This window comes from Oncorhynchus masou, unplaced genomic scaffold (assembly GCF_036934945.1).
Source record: "Oncorhynchus masou masou isolate Uvic2021 unplaced genomic scaffold, UVic_Omas_1.1 unplaced_scaffold_446, whole genome shotgun sequence".
NCBI lineage: Eukaryota > Metazoa > Chordata > Actinopteri > Salmoniformes > Salmonidae > Oncorhynchus > Oncorhynchus masou.
In genome coordinates this window covers 363,729-384,675 of record NW_027010853.1, presented here as the reverse complement: position 1 = coordinate 384,675, position 20,947 = coordinate 363,729, and the positions used below count along the sequence as shown (strand labels likewise).

At 47.1% G+C, this 20,947-nt stretch overlaps 1 protein-coding gene across 1 annotated transcript in view; it reads left to right on the top strand.

The window, feature by feature from the left end:
- The window catches only part of LOC135535116 (monocyte to macrophage differentiation factor 2-like), a 53,213-nt gene that overhangs the window by 16,371 nt on the left and 15,895 nt on the right, over nt 1–20,947 (top strand). The window contains 4 exon segments of the mRNA XM_064961837.1: nt 7,480–7,561; nt 12,081–12,173; nt 12,175–12,242; nt 15,615–15,689. Coding sequence (XP_064817909.1) covers nt 7,480–7,561; nt 12,081–12,173; nt 12,175–12,242; nt 15,615–15,689 — 318 coding nt within the window.

Genomic DNA, 20,947 nt, shown 5'->3' with positions numbered 1-20,947 from the left:
TATAGTGTTTAGAGACAACCTCAACCTACTGTATAGTGTTTAGAGACAACCTCAACCTACTGTATAGTGTTTAGAGAGAGACAACCTCAACCTACTGTATAGTGTTTAGAGACTACTGTATAGTGAGAGACAACCTCAACCTACTGTATAGTGTTTAGAGAGAGACAACCTCAACCTACTGTATAGTGTTTAGAGACTAGAGAGTATAGTGTTTAGAGACAACAACCTCAACCTACTGTTTATAGAGACAACCTCAACCTACTGTTTGTTTAGAGACTATAGAGGGACAACCTCAACCTACTTTATAATGTTTAGAGACTAGAGACAACCTCAACCTACTGTATAGTGTTTAGAGACTAGAGAGAGACAACCTCAACCTACTGTATAGTGTTTAGAGACTAGAGACAACCTCAACCTACTGTATAGTGTTTAGAGACTAGAGACAACCTCAACCTACTGTATAGTGTTTAGAGACTATAGAGGGACAACCTCAACCTACTGTATAGTGTTTAGAGACTAGGGACAACCTCAACCTACTGTATAGTGTTTAGAGACTATAGAGGGACAACCTCAACCTACTGTATAGTGTTTAGAGACTATAGAGGGACAACCTCAACCTACTGTATAGTGTTTAGAGACTAGAGAGAGACAACCTCAACCTACTGTATAGTGTTTAGAGACTAGAGAGGGACAACCTCAACCTACTTTATAGTGTTTAGAGAATAGAGACAACCTCAACCTACTGTATAGTGTTTAGAGACTAGAGACAACCTCAACCTACTGTATAGTGTTTAGAGACTAGAGACAACCTCAACCTACTGTATAGTGTTTAGAGACTAGAGAGGACAACCTCAACCTACTGTATAGTGTTTAGAGACTATAGAGGGACAACCTCAACCTACTTATAGTGTTTAGAGACTATAGAGGGACAACCTCAACCTACTGTATAGTGTTTAGAGACTAGAGAGACAACCTCAACCTACTGTATAGTGTTTAGAGACTAGAGAGACAACCTCAACCTACTGTATAGTGTTTAGAGACTATAGAGGGACAACCTCAACCTACTGTATAGTGTTTAGAGACTAGAGACAACCTCAACCTACTGTATAGTGTTTAGAGACTAGAGACAACCTCAACCTACTGTATAGTGTTTAGAGACTATAGAGACAACCTCAACCTACTGTATAGTGTTTAGAGACTAGAGACAACCTCAACCTACTGTATAGTGTTTAGAGACTATAGAGAGACAACCTCAACCTACTGTATAGTGTTTAGAGAGAGACAACCTCAACCTACTGTATAGTGTTTAGAGACTAGAGAGAGACAACCTCAACCTACTGTATAGTGTTTAGAGACTATAGAGGGACAACCTCAACCTACTGTATAGTGTTTAGAGACTAGAGACAACCTCAACCTACTGTATAGTGTTTAGAGACTAGAGAGAGACAACCTCAACCTACTGTATAGTGTTTAGAGACTAGAGGACAACCTCAACCTACTGTATAGTGCTTAGAGACTACAACCTCAACCTACTTTATAATGTTTAGAGACTAGAGACAACCTCAACCTACTGTATAGTGTTTAGAGACTAGAGAGACAACCTCAACCTACTGTATAGTGTTTAGAGACTAGAGGGACAACCTCAACCTACTGTATAGTGTTTAGAGACTATAGAGACTCAACCTACTGTATAGTGTTTAGACAACCTCAACCTACTGTATAGTGTTTAGAGACTGGAGACAACCTCAACCTACTGTATAGTGTTTAGAGACTAGAGGGACAACCTCAACCTACTGTATAGTGTTTAGAGACTAGAGAGGGACAACCTCAACCTACTGTATAGTGTTTAGAGACTAGAGACAACCTCAACCTACTTTATAGTGTTTAGAGACTAGAGACAACCTCAACCTACTGTATAGTGTTTAGAGACTAGAGAGGGACAACCTCAACCTACTGTATAGTGTTTAGAGACTATAGAGGGACAACCTCAACCTACTGTATAGTGTTTAGAGACTATAGAGGGACAACCTCAACCTACTTTATAATGTTTAGAGACTAGAGACAACCTCAACCTACTGTATAGTGTTTAGAGACTATAGAGACAACCTCAACCTACTTTATAGTGTTTAGAGACAAGAGGACAACCTCAACCTACTGTATAGTGTTTAGAGACAACCTCAACCTACTGTAGAGACAACCTCAACCTACTGTATAGTGTTTAGAGACTAGAGACAACCTCAACCTACTGTATAGTGTTTAGAGACTAGAGGACAACCTCAACCTACAACAACCTCAACCTACTGTATAGTGTTTAGAGACTAGAGAGGGACAACCTCAACCTACTGTATAGTGTTTAGAGACTATAGAGGACAACCTCAACCTACTGTATAGTGTTTAGAGACAACCTCATAGAGGGACAACCTCAACCTACTGTATAGTGTTTAGAGACTAGAGGAGACAACCTCAACCTACTTTATAGTGTTTAGAGACTATAGAGGGACAACCTCAACCTACTGTATAATGTTTAGAGACTAGAGACAACCTCAACCTACTGTATAGTGTTTAGAGACTAGAGAGAGACAACCTCAACCTACTGTATAGTGTTTAGAGACTATAGAGCGACAAACTCAACCTACTGTATAGTGTTTAGAGAGAGACAACCTCAACCTACTTTATAGTGTTTAGAGACTATCCCTACTGTATAGTGTTTAGAGACTAGAGAGACAACCTCAACCTACTGTATAGTGTTTAGAGACTATAGAGCGACAAACTCAACCTACTGTATAGTGTTTAGAGAGAGACAACCTCAACCTACTTTATAGTGCTTAGAGACTAGAGAGGGACAACCTCAACCTACTGTATAGTGTTTAGAGACTATAGAGGGACAACCTCAACCTACTTTATAGTGTTTAGAGACTATAGAGGGACAACCTCCCTACTAGTGGACTAGCTGATCCTCAACTGCTCCTACTGTTTAGGGACAACCTTAAGCTCAACCTACGGTGTTTAGAGACTAGGGAAGCTGATCCTCGGTCTTTAGCTATAGAGGGACAACCTCAGGAAGACTGAGAGGGACAACCTCCCTACTGTATAGTGTTTAGAGACTGCAACCTCAACCTACTGGGAAGCTGATCCTCGGTCTGCTCCCTACTAGGGAAGCTGATCCTCTGGTGTTTAGAGACTGCTCCTAGGGGAAGCTGATCCTCGGTCTGCTCCTAGGGGAAACTGATCCTCGGTCTGCTCCTAGGGGAAGCTGATCCTCGGTCTGCTCTAGGGAAGCTGATCCTCGGTCTGCTCTCTAGGGGAAGCTGATCCTCGGTCTGCTCCTATCCTCGGGCTCCTAGAAGCTGATCCTCGGTCTGCTCCTAGGGAAGCTGATCCTCGGTCTGCTCCTAGGGGAAGCTGATCCTCGGTCTGCTCCTAGGGGAAGCTGATCCTCGGTCTGCTCCTAGGGGAGCTGATCCTCGTCTGCTCCTAGGGAAGCTGATCCTCGGTCTGCTCCTAGGGAAGCTGATCCTCGGTCTGCTCCTAGGGATCCTCGGTCTGCTCCTAGGGAAGCTGATCCTCGGTCTGCTCCTAGGGAAACTGATCCTCGGTCTGCTCCTAGGGGAAACTGATCCTCGGTCTGCTCTAGGGGAAGCTGATCCTCGGTCTGCTCCTAGGGGAAGCTGATCCTCGGTCTGCTCCTAGGGAAACTGATCCTCGGTCTGCTCCTAGGGAAACTGATCCTCGGTCTGCTCCTAGGTCTGATCTCGGTCTGCTCTAGGGAAACTGATCCTCGGTCTGCTCCTAGGGGAAGCTGATCCTCTGCTCTAGTCTGCTCCTAGGGGAAACTGATCCTCGGTCTGCTCCTAGGGAAACTGATCCTCGGTCTGCTCCTAGGGAAACTGATCCTCGGTCTGCTCCTAGGGGAAACTGATCCTCGGTCTGCTCCTAGGGAAACTGATCCTCGGTCTGCTCCTGGGGAAGCTGATCCTCGGTCTGCTCCTGGGGGAAACTGATCCTCGGTCTGCTCCTAGGGGAAGCTGATCCTCGGTCTGCTCCTGGGGAAACTGATCCTCGGTCTGCTCCTAGGGGAAGCTGATCCTCGGTCTGCTCCTAGGGGAAACTGATCCTCGGTCTGCTCCTAGGGAAACTGATCCTCGGTCTGCTCCTAGGGAAGCTGATCCTCGGGAAACTGATCCTAGGTCTGCTCCTAGAGGAAGCTGATCCTCGGTCTGCTCCTAGGGAAGCTGATCCTCGGTCTGCTCCTAGGGAAACTGATCCTCGGTCTGCTCCTAGGGAAGCTGATCCTCGGTCTGCTCCTAGAGGGGTCTGCTCTACTGATCTGCTCGGTCTGCTCCTAGGGAAGCTGATCCTCGGTCTGCTCCTAGGGAAGCTGATCCTCGGTCTGCTCCTAGGGAAGCTGATCCTCGGTCTGCTCCTAGGGGAAACTGATCCTCGGTCTGCTCCTAGGGGAAGCTGATCCTCGGTCTGCTCCTAGGGGAAACTGATCCTCGGTCTGCTCCTAGGGGAAGCTGATCCTCGGTCTGCTCCTAGTGGAAACTGAACCCCGGTCTGCTCCTAGGGGAAACTGAACCCCAGAACACATTATAGAGACTTACTGGGCCAGGAGTCTGTGTGTGATAGACTGGGGTTGAACCCCGTGACTGTTAGCCACTTGAGCTAAAGCCCTGGGAGCTAATGCAACTCTTCATGTGTGTGTGCGCAGTGGTGACAGTATCTCTGTTCTTTCACAGAGACAGGAACACACACACACACACACACACACACACAGACACACACACACACACACACACACACACACACACACACACACACACACACACACACACACACACACACACACAGCCTCTTTCTTTGTGGCCCAGATATAACCTCTGACGTTACACACACACCCTGTCTACGTGTGTGTGTGTGTTCCTGTCTCCGCACATCCTCTTTTCTTCATTCTGATTTAATCACTGAAAGGAAAGGAGGGGAGAGATGGATCTGGGAGTGAGGAGAAGGAGATGGAGGGAGAGGGTGATGGATCTGGGAGTGAGGAGAAGGAGACGGGGATGGAGGGAGAGGGTGATGGATCTGGGAGTGAGGAGAAGGAGACGGGGATGGAGGGAGAGGGTGATGGATCTGGGAGTGAGGAGAAGGAGGGAGAGGAGAGATGGATCTGGGAGTGGGGAGGAGAAGGAGGGAGAGGGTGATGGATCTGGGAGTGAGGAGAAGGAGACGGGGATGGAGGGAGAGGGTGATGGATCTGGGAGTGAGGAGAAGGAGGGAGAGGAGATGGATCTGGGAGTGGGGAGGAGAAGGAGGGAGAGGGTGATGGATCTGGGAGTGAGGAGAGGGTGATGGGATCTGGGAGTGGGGAGAAGGAGATGGAGGGAGAGGGTGATGGATCTGGGAGTGAGGAGAAGGAGACGGGGATGGAGGGAGAGGGTGATGGATCTGGGAGTGAGGAGAGGGTGATGGGATCTGGGAGTGAGGAGAGGGTGATGGGATCTGGGAGTGAGGAGAGGGTGATGGGATCTGGGAGTGAGGAGAGGGTGATGGGATCTGGGAGTGAGGAGAGGGTGATGGGATCTGGGAGTGAGGAGAGGGTGATGGGATCTGGGAGTGAGGAGAAGGAGAAGGGGAAAAGGAGTTTTCAGTGACGTAAAAAATTCCTTGCCCGGGGGTTTCCATGGCTACAGTGACATCACCACACGACAGCTACTTGTGTGTGTGAGAGAGACAGACCTCTTATTTCTGCCTCAGTCGATCCATGGTTACTGGCAGTTGCCAGGCAACTGTAGTCATGGCAAAAAGCAGGTTTCTGAGAGAGAGAGATTCCAGAACTCTGAAAGAACATCTCTGATTGTCATCAGACAAAACAAACACAGACTGGTGGAGGGAGGTGGAGAGAAAGAACAAAAACAGACTGATGGAGGTGGAGGAAAAACACACACAGACTGATGGAGGTGGAGAGAAAGAACACACACAGACTGATGGAGGTGGAGAGAGAGAACAAACACAGACTGATGGAGGTGGAGAGAGAGAACAAACACAGACTGATGGAGGTGGAGAGAGAGAACAAACACAGACTGATGGAGGTGGAGAAAGAGAACAAACACAGACTGATGGAAGTGGAGAAAGAGAACAAACACAGACTGATGGAGGGAGGTGGAGAGAAAGAACAAACACTGACTGATGGAGGTGGAGAGAGAACAAACACAGACTGATGGAAGTGGAGAGAGAGAACAAACACAGACTGATGGAGGTGGAGAGAGAGAACAAACACAGACTGATGGAGGTGGAGAGAGAGAACAAACACTGACTGATGGAGGGAGAGTGGGAGTGGAGAGTGGAGAAGAAACAAACACAGACTGATGGAAGTGGAGAGAGAGAACAAACACAGACTGATGGAGGTGGAGAGAAGAACAAACACAGAACAAACACAGACTGATGGAGGTGGAGAGAGAACAAACACAGACTGATGGAGGTGGAGAGAGAGAACAAACACAGACTGATGGAAGTGGAGAAAGAGAACAAACACAGACTGATGGAGGTGGAGAGAGAGAACAAACACAGACTGGTGGAGGTGGAGAGAAAGAACAGACTGATGGAGGTGGAGAGAGAACAAACACAGACTGATGGAGGTGGAGAGAAGAACAAACACAGACTGATGGAGGTGGAGAGAGAGAACAAACACAGACTGATGGAGGTGGAGAAGAACAAACACAGACTGATGGAGGTGGAGAAAGAGAACACACACAGACTGATGTAGGTGGAGAGAACAACCAACACAGACTGATGGAGGTGGAGAGAGAACAAACACAGACTGATGGAGGTGGAGAGAGAAACAAACACAGACTGATGGAGGTGGAGAGAGAGAACAAACACAGACTGATGGAGGTGGAGAGAGAGAACAAACACAGACTGATGGAGGTGGAGAGAGAGAACAAACACAGACTGATGGAGGTGGAGAAGAGAACACACACAGACTGATGGAGGTGGAGAGAGAGAACCAACACAGACTGATGGAGGTGGAGAGAGAAACAAACACAGACTGATGGAGGTGGAGAGAGAGAACAAACACAGACTGATGGAGGTGGAGAGCGAGAACAAACACAGACTGATGGAGGTGGAGAGAGAGAACAAACACAGACTGATGGAGGGAGGTGGAGAGAGAGAACAAACACAGACTGATGGAGGTGGAGAGAGAGAACAAACACAGACTGATGGAGGGAGGTGGACTGGCTGACTGATTGTCTGACTGTCAGAACGCTGATTGTCTGACTGGCTGACTGCCAGAATGCTTATTGTCTGATTGGCTGACTGTCTGATTGGCTGACTGTCTGATTGGCTGACTGTCAGAACGCTGACTGTCTGATTGGCTGACTGTCAGAACGCTGACTGTCTGATTGGCTGACTGTCAGAACGCTGACTGTCTGATTGGCTGACTGTCTGATTGTTCTGTTTGTTGTCTGTTCTGAATTCCAGATTTATGAATAGCAGAGTTCCGTCCAATAAGAGGTATCAACCCACAGACTATGAACATGCTGCGAACTGTGCTACACACGCGGTGAGACACACACACACACACACACACACACACACACACACACACACACACACACACACACACACACACACACACAGTAACACACACACACACACAGTAACACACACACACACACACACACACACACAGTAACACACACACACAGTAACACAGTAACACACACACAGTAACACACACACAGTAACACACAGTAACACACAGTAACACACAGTAACACACAGTAACACACAGTAACACACACACACACACACAGTAACACACACACACACAGTAACACACAAAGTAACACACACACACACAGTAACACACACACACACACAGTAACACACACACACACAGTAACACACACACACACTAACAGACACACACACACACAGTAACACACACACACACACACAGTAACACACACACACACACACAGTAACACACACACACAGTAACACACACAGCGTGAGACACACACAGTAACACACACAGCGTGAGAAACACACAGCGTGAGACACACACAGTAACACACACACAGTAACACACACACAGTAACACACACACAGTAACACACACACAGTAACACACACACAGTGACACATGTTGTGTTTGGGTGGTCCTGGGAGTTGAACCAACAGAGGACCACCGTGTTATGTTTGGGTGGTCCTGGGAGTTGAACCAACAGAGGACCACCGTGTTATGTTTGGGTGGTCCTGGGAGTTGAACCCACAGAGGACCACCGTGTTATGTTTGGGTGGTCCTGGGAGTTGAACCCACTGAGGACCACCGTGTTATGTTTGGGTGGTCCTGGGAGTTGAACCCACAGAGGACCACTGTGTTATGTTTGGGTGGTCCTGGGAGTTGAACCCACTGAGGACCACCATGTTATGTTTGGGTGGTCCTGGGAGTTGAACCCACTGAGGACCATCATGTTATGTTTGGGTGGTCCTGGGAGTTGAACCAACAGAGGACCACCATGTTATGTTTGGGTGGTCCTGGGAGTTGAACCCACAGAGGACCATTGTGTTATGTTTGGGTGGTCCTGGGAGTTGAACCCACTGAGGACCACCATGTTATGTTTGGGTGGTCCTGGGACTTGAACGCACAGAGGACCACCGTGTTATGTTTGGGTGGTCCTGGGAGTTGAACCCACAGAGGACCATCGTGTTATGTTTGGGTGGTCCTGGGAGTTGAACCCACTGAGGACCACCGTGTTATGTTTGGGTGGTCCTAGGAGTTGAACCCACAGAGCTACAGAGGACCACCGTGTTATGTTTGGGTGGTCCTGGGACTTGAACCCACAGAGGACCACCGTGTTATGTTTGGGGCGTCCTGGGACTTGAACCCACAGAGGACCACCGTGTTATGTTTGGGTGGTCCTGGGAGTTGATCCCACTGAGGACCACCGTGTTATGTTTGGGTTGTCCTGGGACTTGAACCCACAGAGGACCACCGTGTTATGTTTGGGTGGTCCTGGGAGTTGAACCCACTGAGGACCACCGTGTTATGTTTGGGTGGTCCTAGGAGTTGAACCCACAGAGCTACAGAGGACCACCGTGTTATGTTTGGGTGGTCCTGGGAGTTGAACCCACAGAGGACCACCATGTTATGTTTGGGGCGTCCTGGGAGTTGAACCCACTGAGGACCACCGTGTTATGTTTGGGTGGTCCTGGGAGTTGAACCCACTGAGGACCACCGTGTTATGTTTGGGTGGTCCTGGGAGTTGAACCCACTGAGCTATAGAGGACCACTGTGTTATGTTTGGGTGGTCCTGGGAGTTGAACCCATTGAGGACCACCGTGTTATGTTTGGGTGGTCCTGGTCGTTGAACCCACAGAGGACCACCGTGTTATGTTTGGGTGGTCCAGGGAGTTGAACCAACAGAGGACCACCGTGTTATGTTTGAGTGGTCCTGGGAGTTGAACCCACTGAGGACCACCGTGTTATGTTTGGGTGGTCCTGGGACTTGAACGCACAGAGGACCACCGTGTTATGTTTGGGGCGTCCTGGGAGTTGAACCCACTGAGGACCACCGTGTTATGTTTGGGTGGTCCTGGGAGTTGATCCCACTGAGGACCACCGTGTTATGTTTGGGTGGTCCTGGTCGTTGAACCCAAAGAGGACCACCGTGTTATGTTTGGGTGGTCCAGGGAGTTGAACCAACAGAGGACCACCGTGTTATGTCCTGGGAGTTGAACCCACTGAGGACCACCGTGTTATGTTTGGGTGGTCCTGGGACTTGAACCCACAGAGGACCACCGTGTTATGTTTGGGTGGTCCTGGGAGTTGATCCCACTGAGGACCACCGTGTTATGTTTGGGTGGTCCTGGGAGTTGAACCCACAGAGGACCACCGTGTTATGTTTGGGTGGTCCTGGGAGTTGAACCCACAGAGGACCACCGTGTTATGTTTTGGTGATCCTGGGACTTGAACCAACAGAGGACCACCGTGTTATGTTTGAGTGGTCCTGGGAGTTGAACCCACAGAGGACCACTGTGTTATGTGTGGGGGGTCCTGGGAGTTGAACCAACAGAGGACCACCGTGTTATGTTTGGGTGGTCCTGGGAGTTGAACCCACTGAGGACCACCGTGTTATGTTTGGGTGGTCCTGGGAGTTGAACCCACTGAGCTACAGAGAACCACCGTGTTATGTTTGGGTGGTCCTGGGAGTTGAACCCACTGAGCTACAGAGGACCACCGTGTTATGTTTGGGTGGTCCTGGGAGTTGAACCCACAGAGGACCACCGTGTTATGTTTGGGTGGTCCTGGGAGTTGAACACACTGAGGACCACCGTGTTATGTTTGGGTGGTCCTGGGAGTTGAACCCACAGAGGACCACTGTGTTATGTTTGGGTGGTCCTGGGAGTTGAACCCACAGAGGACCACCGTGTTATGTTTGGGTGGTCCTGGGAGTTGAACCCACTGAGGACCACCGTGTTATGTTTGGGTGGTCCTGGGAGTTGAACACACTGAGGACCACCGTGTTATGTTTGGGTGGTCCTGGGAGTTGAACACACTGAGGACCACCGTGTTATGTTTGGGTGGTCCTGGGAGTTGAACCCACTGAGGACCACCGTGTTATGTTTGGGTGGTCCTGGGAGTTGAACCCACAGAGGACCACTGTGTTATGTTTGGGTGGTCCTGGGAGTTGAACCCACTGAGGACCATCATGTTATGTTTGGGTGGTCCTGGGAGTTGATCCAACAGAGGACCACCATGTTATGTTTGGGTGGTCCTGGGAGTTGAACCCACAGAGGACCATTGTGTTATGTTTGGGTGGTCCTGGGAGTTGAACCCACTGAGGACCACCATGTTATGTTTGGGTGGTCCTGGGAGTTGAACCCACACCGTGTTATGTTTGGGTGGTCCTGGGAGTTGAACCAACAGAGGACCACCGTGTTATGTTTGGGTGGTCCTGGGAGTTGAACCAACAGAGGACCACCGTGTTATGTTTGGGTGGTCCTGGGAGTTGAACCCACAGAGGACCATCGTGTTATGTTTGGGTGGTCCTGGGAGTTGAACCCACTGAGGACCACCGTGTTATGTTTGTGTGGTCCTGGGAGTTGAACCCACAGAGCTACAGAGGACCACCGTGTTATGTTTGGGTGGTCCTGGGAGTTGAACCCACAGAGGACCACCATGTTATGTTTGGGGCGTCCTGGGAGTTGAACCCACTGAGGACCACCGTGTTATGTTTGGGTGGTCCTGGGAGTTGAACCCACTGAGCTATAGAGGACCACTGTGTTATGTTTGGGTGGTCCTGGGAGTTGAACCCACAGAGGACCACCGTGTTATGTTTGGGTGGTCCTGGGAGTTGAACCAACAGAGGACCACCGTGTTATGTTTGGGTGGTCCTGGGAGTTGAACCAACAGAGGACCACCGTGTTATGTTTGGGTGGTCCTGGGAGTTGAACCCACTGAGGAGCACCGTGTTATGTTTGGGTGGTCCTGGCAGTTGAACCCACTGAGGACCACCGTGTTATGTTTGGGTGGTCCTGGTCGTTGAACCCACAGAGGACCACCGTGTTATGTTTGGGTGGTCCAGGGAGTTGAACCAACAGAGGACCACCGTGTTATGTTTGGGTGGTCCTGGGAGTTGAACCCACTGAGGAGCACCGTGTTATGTTTGGGTGGTCCTGGGACTTGAAACCACAGAGGACCACCGTGTTATGTTTGGGGCGTCCTGGGACTTGAACCCACAGAGGACCACCGTGTTATGTTTGGGTGGTCCTGGGAGTTGATCCCACTGAGGACCACCGTGTTATGTTTGGGTTGTCCTGGGACTTGAACCCACAGAGGACCACCGTGTTATGTTTGGGTGGTCCTGGGAGTTGATCCCACTGAGGACCACCGTGTTATGTTTGGGTGGTCCTGGGACTTGAACCAACAGAGGACCACCGTGTTATGTTTGAGTGGTCCTGGGAGTTGAACCAACAGAGGACCACCGTGTTATGTTTGGGTGGTCCTGGGAGTTGAACCAACAGAGGACCACCATGGTTGAATTTAATAATTTATTGTGTTCTATTTCCTGCAGCTGTGGGTAATCCCTAGCCTATTGGGCAGCTCTGTGCTGCACTTCCTGTCTGAGGACCAATGGGAGCGTGTCTCAGCCTGGCTCTATGGGGCGGGGGCTTACCTCCCTCTTCCTCATCTCTACTCTGTTCCACACGGTGACCTGGAAGAAAAGCCACCTACGGTACACACAGTCACGCACAAAAACACGTTTTATTTCTCCCTCTCCCTCTTCCTCCATCCCCCTCCCCTCCCTCTCTCTCTCCCTCTTCCTCCATCCCCCCTCTCTCTCTCTCTCTCTCTCTCCCTCTCTCTTCCTCCATCCCTCTCCCTCTCTCACTCCCTCTTCCTCCATCCCCCCTCCCCCTCTCTCCCCTTCTCTCTCCCTCTCTCCCCCTCTCTCTCTTCCTCTCTCCCTCTCTCTCCCTCCCCCTCTCTCCCCCTCCTCCTCTCCCCCTCTCTCTCTCCCCCTGTCTGTCTCTCTCCCCCTCTCTCTCTCCCTTCCCCCTGTCTCTCTCTCCCTCTCTCTCCACTCCCCCTCTCTTTCTCTCCCCCTGTCTCTCCCCCCCTCTCTCTCTCTCTCTCTCTCTCTCTCTCCCCCTCCCCCTCTCTCTCCCTCCCTCTCTGGGAGAGGATTAGGGTTATATTAATGTAATGGTGTTGTCATTACAGAGATGGTAGTGTTTGTCTCTGAAGGGTGTAAAGATATTATCATGTTATAACAGGGTTATTCTACGGGTCTGGTGTTATAACAGGGTTATTCTACGGGTCTGGTGTTATAACAGGGTTATTCTATGGGTCTGATGGTATAACAGGGTTATTCTATGGGTCTGGTGTTATAACGGTTATTCTATGGGTCTGGTGTTATAACGGTTATTCTATGGGTCTGTTATAACAGGGTTATTCTATGGGTCTGGTGTTATAACAGGGTTATTCTACGGGTCTGGTGTTATAACAGGGTTATTCTATGGGTCTGGTGTTATAACAGGGTTATTCTACGGGTCTGGTGTTATAACGGTTATTCTATGGGTCTGGTGTTATAACAGGGTTATTCTATGGGTCTGTTGTTATAACAGGGTTATTCTATGGGTCTGGTGTTATAACAGGGTTATTCTATGGGTCTGGTGTTATAACAGGGTTATTCTATGGGTCTGTTATAACAGGGTTATTCTATGGGTCTGGTGTTATAACAGGGTTATTCTATGGGTCTGATGTTATAACAGGGTTATTCTATGGGTCTGGTGTTATAACAGGGTTATTCTATGGGTCTGGTGTTATAACAGGGTTATTCTATGGGTCTGTTATAACAGGGTTATTCTATGGGTCTGGTGTTATAACAGGGTTATTCTATTGGTCTGGTGTTATAACAGGGTTATTCTATGGGTCTGGTGTTATAACAGGGTTATTCTATGGGTCTGGTGTTATAACAGGGTTATTCTATGGGTCTGGTGGTATAACAGGGTTATTCTATGGGTCTGGTGTTATAACAGGGTTATTCTATGGGTCTGTAATAACAGGGTTATTCTATGGGTCTGGTGTTATAACAGGGTTATTCTACGGGTCTGGTGGTATAACAGGGTTATTCTATGGGTCTGGTGGTATAACAGGGTTATTCTATGGGTCTGATGTTATAACAGGGTTATTCTATGGGTCTGGTGTTATAACAGGGTTATTCTATGGGTCTGGTGTTATAACAGGGTTATTCTATGGGTCTGTTGTTATAACAGGGTTATTCTATGGGTCTGATGTTATAACAGGGTTATTCTATGGGTCTGGTGTTATAACAGGGTTATTCTATGGGTCTGTTATAACAGGGTTATTCTATGGGTTTGGTGTTATAACAGGGTTATTCTATGGGTCTGGTGTTATAACAGGGTTATTCTATGGGTCTGATGTTATAACAGGGTTATTCTATGGGTCTGGTGGTATAACAGGGTTATTCTATGGGTCTGTTATAACAGGGTTATTCTATGGGTCTGGTGTTATAACAGGGTTATTCTACGGGTCTGGTGTTATAACAGGGTTATTCTATGGGTCTGGTGTTATACAAGGTTATTCTATGGGTCTGGTGTTATACAAGGTTATTCTATGGGTCTGGTGTTATAACAGGGTTATTCTATGGGTCTGGTGTTATAACAGGGTTATTCTATGGGTCTGATGGTATAACAGGGTTATTCTATGGGTCTGGTGTTATACAAGGTTATTCTATGGGTCTGGTGTAAAGATATTATCATGTTATAACAGGGTTATTCTATGGGTATGGTTAAGGGCAGCAGGTTGTATAATCAGGCTACCTGCCCACCTGTCTATAAGGTTAGGGATAGGTAGTGTAAATGGTTAAGGGCAGCAGGTTGTATAATCAGGCTACCTGTCACCTGTCTATAATAGGTAGTGTAAATGGTTAAGGGTTGTATAATCAGGCTACCTGTCTATAAGGTTAATGGGTTAAGGGCAGCAGGTTGTATAATCAGGCTACCTGCCCACCTGTCTATAATAGGTAGTGTGTATGGTTAAGGGTAGCAGGTTGTATAATCAGGCTACCTGCTCACCTGTCGATAATAGGTAGTGTATATGGTTAAGGGTAGCAGGTTGTATAATCAGGCTACGTGCCCACCTGTCTATAATAGGTAGTGTATATGGTTAAGGGCAGCAGGTTGTATAATCAGGCTACCTGCCCACCTGTCTATAATAGGTAGTGTGTATGGTTAAGGGTAGCAGGTTGTATAATCAGGCTACCTGTCCACCTGTCTATAAGGTTAGGGGTAGGTAGTGTGTATGGTTAATGGCAGCAGGTTGTATAATCAGGCTACCTGCCCACCTGTCTATAATAGGTAGTGTATCTGGTTAAGGGCAGCAGGTTGTATAATCAGGCTACCTGCCCACCTGTCTATACTAGGTAGTGTATCTGGTTAAGGGCAGCAGGTTGTATAATCAGGCTACCTGTCTATAAGGTTAGGGATAGGTAGTTTATATGGTTAAGGGCAGCAGGTTGTATAATCAGGCTACCTGCCCACCTGTCTATAAGGTTAGGGATAGGTAGTGTGTATCGTTAAGGGCAGCAGGTTGTATAATCAGGCTACCTGCCCACCTGTCTATAATAGGTAGTGTGTATGGTTAAGGGCAGCAGGTTGTATAATCAGGCTACCTGCCCACCTGTCTATAATAGGTAGTGTGTATGGTTAAGGGCAGCAGGTTGTATAATCAGGCTACCTGCTCACCTGTCTATAATAGGTAGTGTGTATGGTTAAGGGCAGCAGGTTGTATAATCAGGCTACCTGCCCACCTGTCTATAAGGTTAGGGATAGGTAGCGTATCTGGTTAAGGGCAGCAGGTTGTATAATCAGGCTACCTGCCCACCTGTCTATAATAGGTAGTGTGTATGGTTAAGGGTAGCAGGTTGTATAATCAGGCTACCTGCCCACCTGTCTATAATAGGTAGTGTGTATGGTTAAGGGTAGCAGGTTGTATAATCAGGCTACCTGCCCACCTGTCTATAATAGGTAGTGTATATGGTTAATGGCAGCAGGTTGTATAATCATGTTCTGTGTCTCTCCAGGTCTGTGGAGCACTGTTTCCACATGTGTGACAGAATGGTGATCTATTTCTTCATAGCAGCCTCCTACGCCCCCTGGTGAGTCGGAGGTGCTACTGCAGCCTCATTGTCTAACTAGACTACACTACTGTCTCTATAACTAGACTACTGTCTCTATAGACTACACAACTGTCTCTATAGACTACACAACTGTCTCTATAGACTACACTACTGCCTCTATAGACTACACTACTGCCTCTATAGACTACACTACTGTCTCTATAGACTACACTACTGTCTCTATAAGTACACTACAGTCTCTATAACTAGACTACACTACTGTCTCTATAGACTACACTACTGTCTCTATAGACTACACTACTGTCTCTATAGACTACACTACTGTCTCTATAAGTACACTACTGTCTCTATAACTAGACTACACCACTGTCTCTATAACTACACTACTGTCTCTATAGACTACACTACTGTCTCTATAACTACACTACTGTCTCTATAACTACACTACTGTCTCTATAGGCTACACTACTGTCTCTATAACTAGACTACACTACTGTCTCTATAACTAGACTACACTACTGTCTCTAGACTACACTACTGTCTCTATAACTACACTACTGTCTCTATAACTACACTACTGTCTCTATAACTACACCACTGTCTCTATAACTACACTACTGTCTCTATAACTACACTAATGTCTCTATAACTAGACTACACTACTGTCTATAACTACACTACTATCTCTACAGACTACACTACTGTCTCTATAACTACACTACTGTCTCTATAGACTACACTACTGTCTCTATAACTACACTACTGTCTCTATAACTACACTATTGTCTCTATAACTACACTGCTGTCTCTATAACTACACTACTGTCTCTATAACTACACTGCTGTCTCTATAACTAGACTACACTACTGTCTATAACTACACTACTATCTCTATAGACTACACTACTGTCTCTATAACTGCACTACTGTCTCTATAGACTACACTACTGTCTCTATAACTCGACTACTGTCTCTATAACTACACTACTATCTATAACTACACTACTGTCTCTAACTAGACTACACCACTGTCTCTATAACCACTACTATCTCTATAACTACACTACTGTCTCTATTACTAGAGTACTCTAATGTCTATATAACTAGACTACATCACTGTGTCTATCTCTATAGCAGCAAAGGTGGGACCAACTCCACAGTAAACTTTTAAGCATGCTTTATGGGGCAGGACACTCAACAACCACAGCACTCACACAAATGACTGATGATTGGCTGAGAGAAATTGATGATAAAATGATTGTGGGGGCTGTCTTGTTAGACTAGAGTGCAGCTTTTGACATTATCGATCATAGTCTGCTGCTGGAAAAATGTATGTGTTATGGCTTTACACCCCCTGCTATAATGTGGATACAGAGCTACCTGTCTAACAGAACACAGAGGGTGTTCTGGAATGTGTTATGGCTTTACACCCCCTGCTATAATGTGGATAAAGAGCTACCTGTCTAACAGAACACAGACGGGGTTCTTTAATGAAAGCCTATCAAATATAATCCAGTTAGAATCAGGCATTCCCCAGGGTAGCTGTTTAGGCCCCTTGCATTTTACATTTTTTTACTAATGACATGCCACTGACTTTGAGTAAAGCTCAACACTATACACGTCAGCTACTACAGCAACTGAAATGACTGCAAGACTCAACAAAGAGTTTCAGTTAGTTTCAGAATGGGTGGCAAGGAATAAGATAGCCCTAAATATTTCTAAAACAAAAAGCATTGTATTTGGGACAAAACATTCACTCAACCCTAAACCTAAACTAAATCTTGTAATGAATAATGTGTAAATTGAGCAAGTTGAGGTGACTAAACTGCTTGGAGTAACCCTGGATTGTAAAACTGTCAAGTTCAAAACGGGGAGATCGGGAGAAGTCTGTCCATAATAAAGCACTACTCTACCTTCTTTTAACAACACTATCAACAAGGCAGGTCCTACAGGCTCTAGTTTCTACCTTCTTAACAGCACTATCAACAAGGCAGGTCCTACAGGCTCTAGTTTCTACCTTCTTAACAGCACTATCAACAAGGCAGGTCCTACAGGCTCTAGTTTCGACCTTCTTAACAGCACTATCAACAAGGCAGGTCAAACAGCACTATCAACAAGGCAGGTCCTACAGGCCCTAGTTTCTACCTTCTTAACAACACTATCAACAAGGCAGGTCATACAGGCTCTAGTCTCTACCTTCTTCACAACACTATCAACAAGGATGGATGTACACAGAGAGCTAATATTAATAATATGCATGTCAATATCTCCTGGTTCAAAGTGGAGGAGAGATTGACTACATCACTATTTGTATTTGTGAGAGGTGTTGACATGTTGATTGCACCGAGCTGTCTGCTGTCTGTTACCCAACAAGACATGACACCAGAAGTCTCTTCACAGTCACCAAGTCCCGAACAGACTATGGGAGGCACACAGTACTACATAGAGCCATGACTACATGGAACTCTATTCCACAGTACTACATAGAGCCATGACTACATGGAACTCTATTCCACAGTACTACATAGAGCCATGAATACATGGAACTCTATTCCACAGTACTACATAGAGCCATGACTACATGGAACTCTATTCCACAGTACTACATAGAGCCATGACTACATGGAACTCTATTCCACAGTACTACATAGAGCCACGACTCCGTGGACTTCTATTCCACAGTACTACATAGAGCCATGATTACATGGAACTCTATTCCACAGTACTACATAGAGCCATGACTACATGGAACTCTATTCCACAGTACTACATAGAGCCATGACTACATGGAACTCTATTCCACAGTACTACATAGAGCCATGACTACATGGAACTCTATTCCACAGTACTACATAGAGCCATGACTACATGGAACTCTATTCCACAGTACTACATAGAGCCATGACTACATGGAACTCTATTCCACAGTACTACATAGAGCCATGACTACATGGAACTCTATTCCACAGTACTACATAGAGCCATGACTACATGGAACTCTATTCCACAGTACTACATAGAGCCATGACTACATGGAACTCTATTCCACAGTACTACATAGAGCCATGACTACATGGAACTCTATTCCACAGTACTACATAGAGCCATGACTACATGGAACTCTATTCCACAGTACTACATAGAGCCATGACCACATGGAACTCTATTCCACAGTACTACATAGAGCCATGACTACATGGAACTCTATTCCACAGTACTACATAGAGCCATGACTACATGGAACTCTATTCCACAGTACTACATAGAGCCATGACTACATGGAACTCTATTCCACAGTACTACATAGAGCCATGACTACATGGAACTCTATTCCACAGTACTACATAGAGCCATGACTACATGGAACTCTATTCCACAGTACTACATAGAGCCATGACTACATGGAACTCTATTCCACAGTACTACATAGAGCCATGACTACATGGAACTCTATTCCACAGTACTACATAGAGCCATGACTACATGGAACTCTATTCCACAGTACTACATAGAGCCATGACTACATGGAACTCTATTCCACAGTACTACATAGAGCCATGACTACATGGAACTCTATTCCACAGTACTACATAGAGCCATGACCACATGGAACTCTATTCCACAGTACTACATAGAGCCATGACTACATGGAACTCTATTCCACAGTACTACATAGAGCCCTGACTACATGGAACTCTATTAACTGATGCCAGCAGTAGAATGGAACAGCGGGGACTGTGAAGCAACACAAACATTGGCACAGACACACACACACACACACACACACACACACACACACACACACACACACACACACACACACACACACACACACACACACACACACACACACACACACACGAGATAGCATACACACACACGATAGCATACGCACTATACACACACATACACATGGATTTAGTACTGTAGATATGTGGTAGTGGTGGAGTAGGATCCATAATAAACCCCAGGAAGAGTAGCTGCTGCCTTGGCAGGAACTAATGGGGATCCATAATAAACCCCAGGAAGAGTAGCTGCTGCCTTGGCAGGAACTAATGGGGATCCATAATAAACCCCAGGAAGAGTAGCTGCTGCCTTGGCAGGAACTAATGGGGATCCATAATAAACCCCAGGAAGTGTAGCTGCTGCCTTGGCAGGAACTAATGGGGATCCATAATAAACCCCAGGAAGAGTAGCTGCTGCCTTGACAGGAACTAATGGGGATCCATAATAAACCCCAGGAAGAGTAGCTGCTGCCTTGGCAGGAACTAATGGGGATCCATAATAAACCCCAGGAAGAGTAGCTGCTGCCTTGGCAGGAACTAATGGGGATCCATAATAAACCCCAGGAAGAGTAGCTGCTGCCTTGGCAGGAACTAATGGGGATCCATAATAAACCCCATGAAGAGTAGCCGCTGCCTTGGCAGGATCTAATGGGGATCCATAATAAACCCCAGGAAGAGTAGCTGCTGCCTTGGCAGGATCTAATGGGGATCCATAATAAACCCCAGGAAGAGTAGCCGCTGCCTTGGCAGGATCTAATGGGGATCCATAATAAACCCCAGGAAGAGTAGCCGCTGCCCTGGCAGGAACTAATGGGGATCCATAATAAACCCCAGGAAGAGTAGCTGCTGCCTTGGCAGGAACTACTGGGGATCCATAATAAACCCCAGGAAGAGTAGCTGCTGCCTTGGCAGGAACTACTGGGGATCCATAATAAACCCCAGGAAGAGTAGCTGCTGCCCTGGCAGGAACTAATGGGGATCCATAATAAACCCCAGGAAGAGTAGCTGCTGCCCTGGCAGGAACTAATGGGGATCCATAATAAACCCCAGGAAGAGTAGCTGCTGCCCTGGCAGGAACTAATGGGGATCCATAATAAACCCCAGGAAGAGTAGCTGCTGCCCTGGCAGGAACTAATGGGGATCCATAATAAACCCCAGGAAGAGTAGCTGCTGCCTTGGCAGGAACTACTGGGGATCCATAATAAACCCCAGGAAGAGTAGCTGCTGCCCTGGCAGGAACTAATGGGGATCCATAATAAACCCCAGGAACAGTAGCTGCTGCCTTGACAGGAACTAATGGGGATCCATAATAAACCCCAGGAAGAGTAGCTGCTGCCTTGGCAGGAACTAATGGGGAGGCATAATAAACCCCAGGAAGAGTAGCTGCTGCCTTGACAGGAACTAATGGGGATCCATAATAAACCCCAGGAAGAGTAGCTGCTGCCTTGGCAGGAACTAATGGGGATCCATAATAAACCCCAGGAAGAGTAG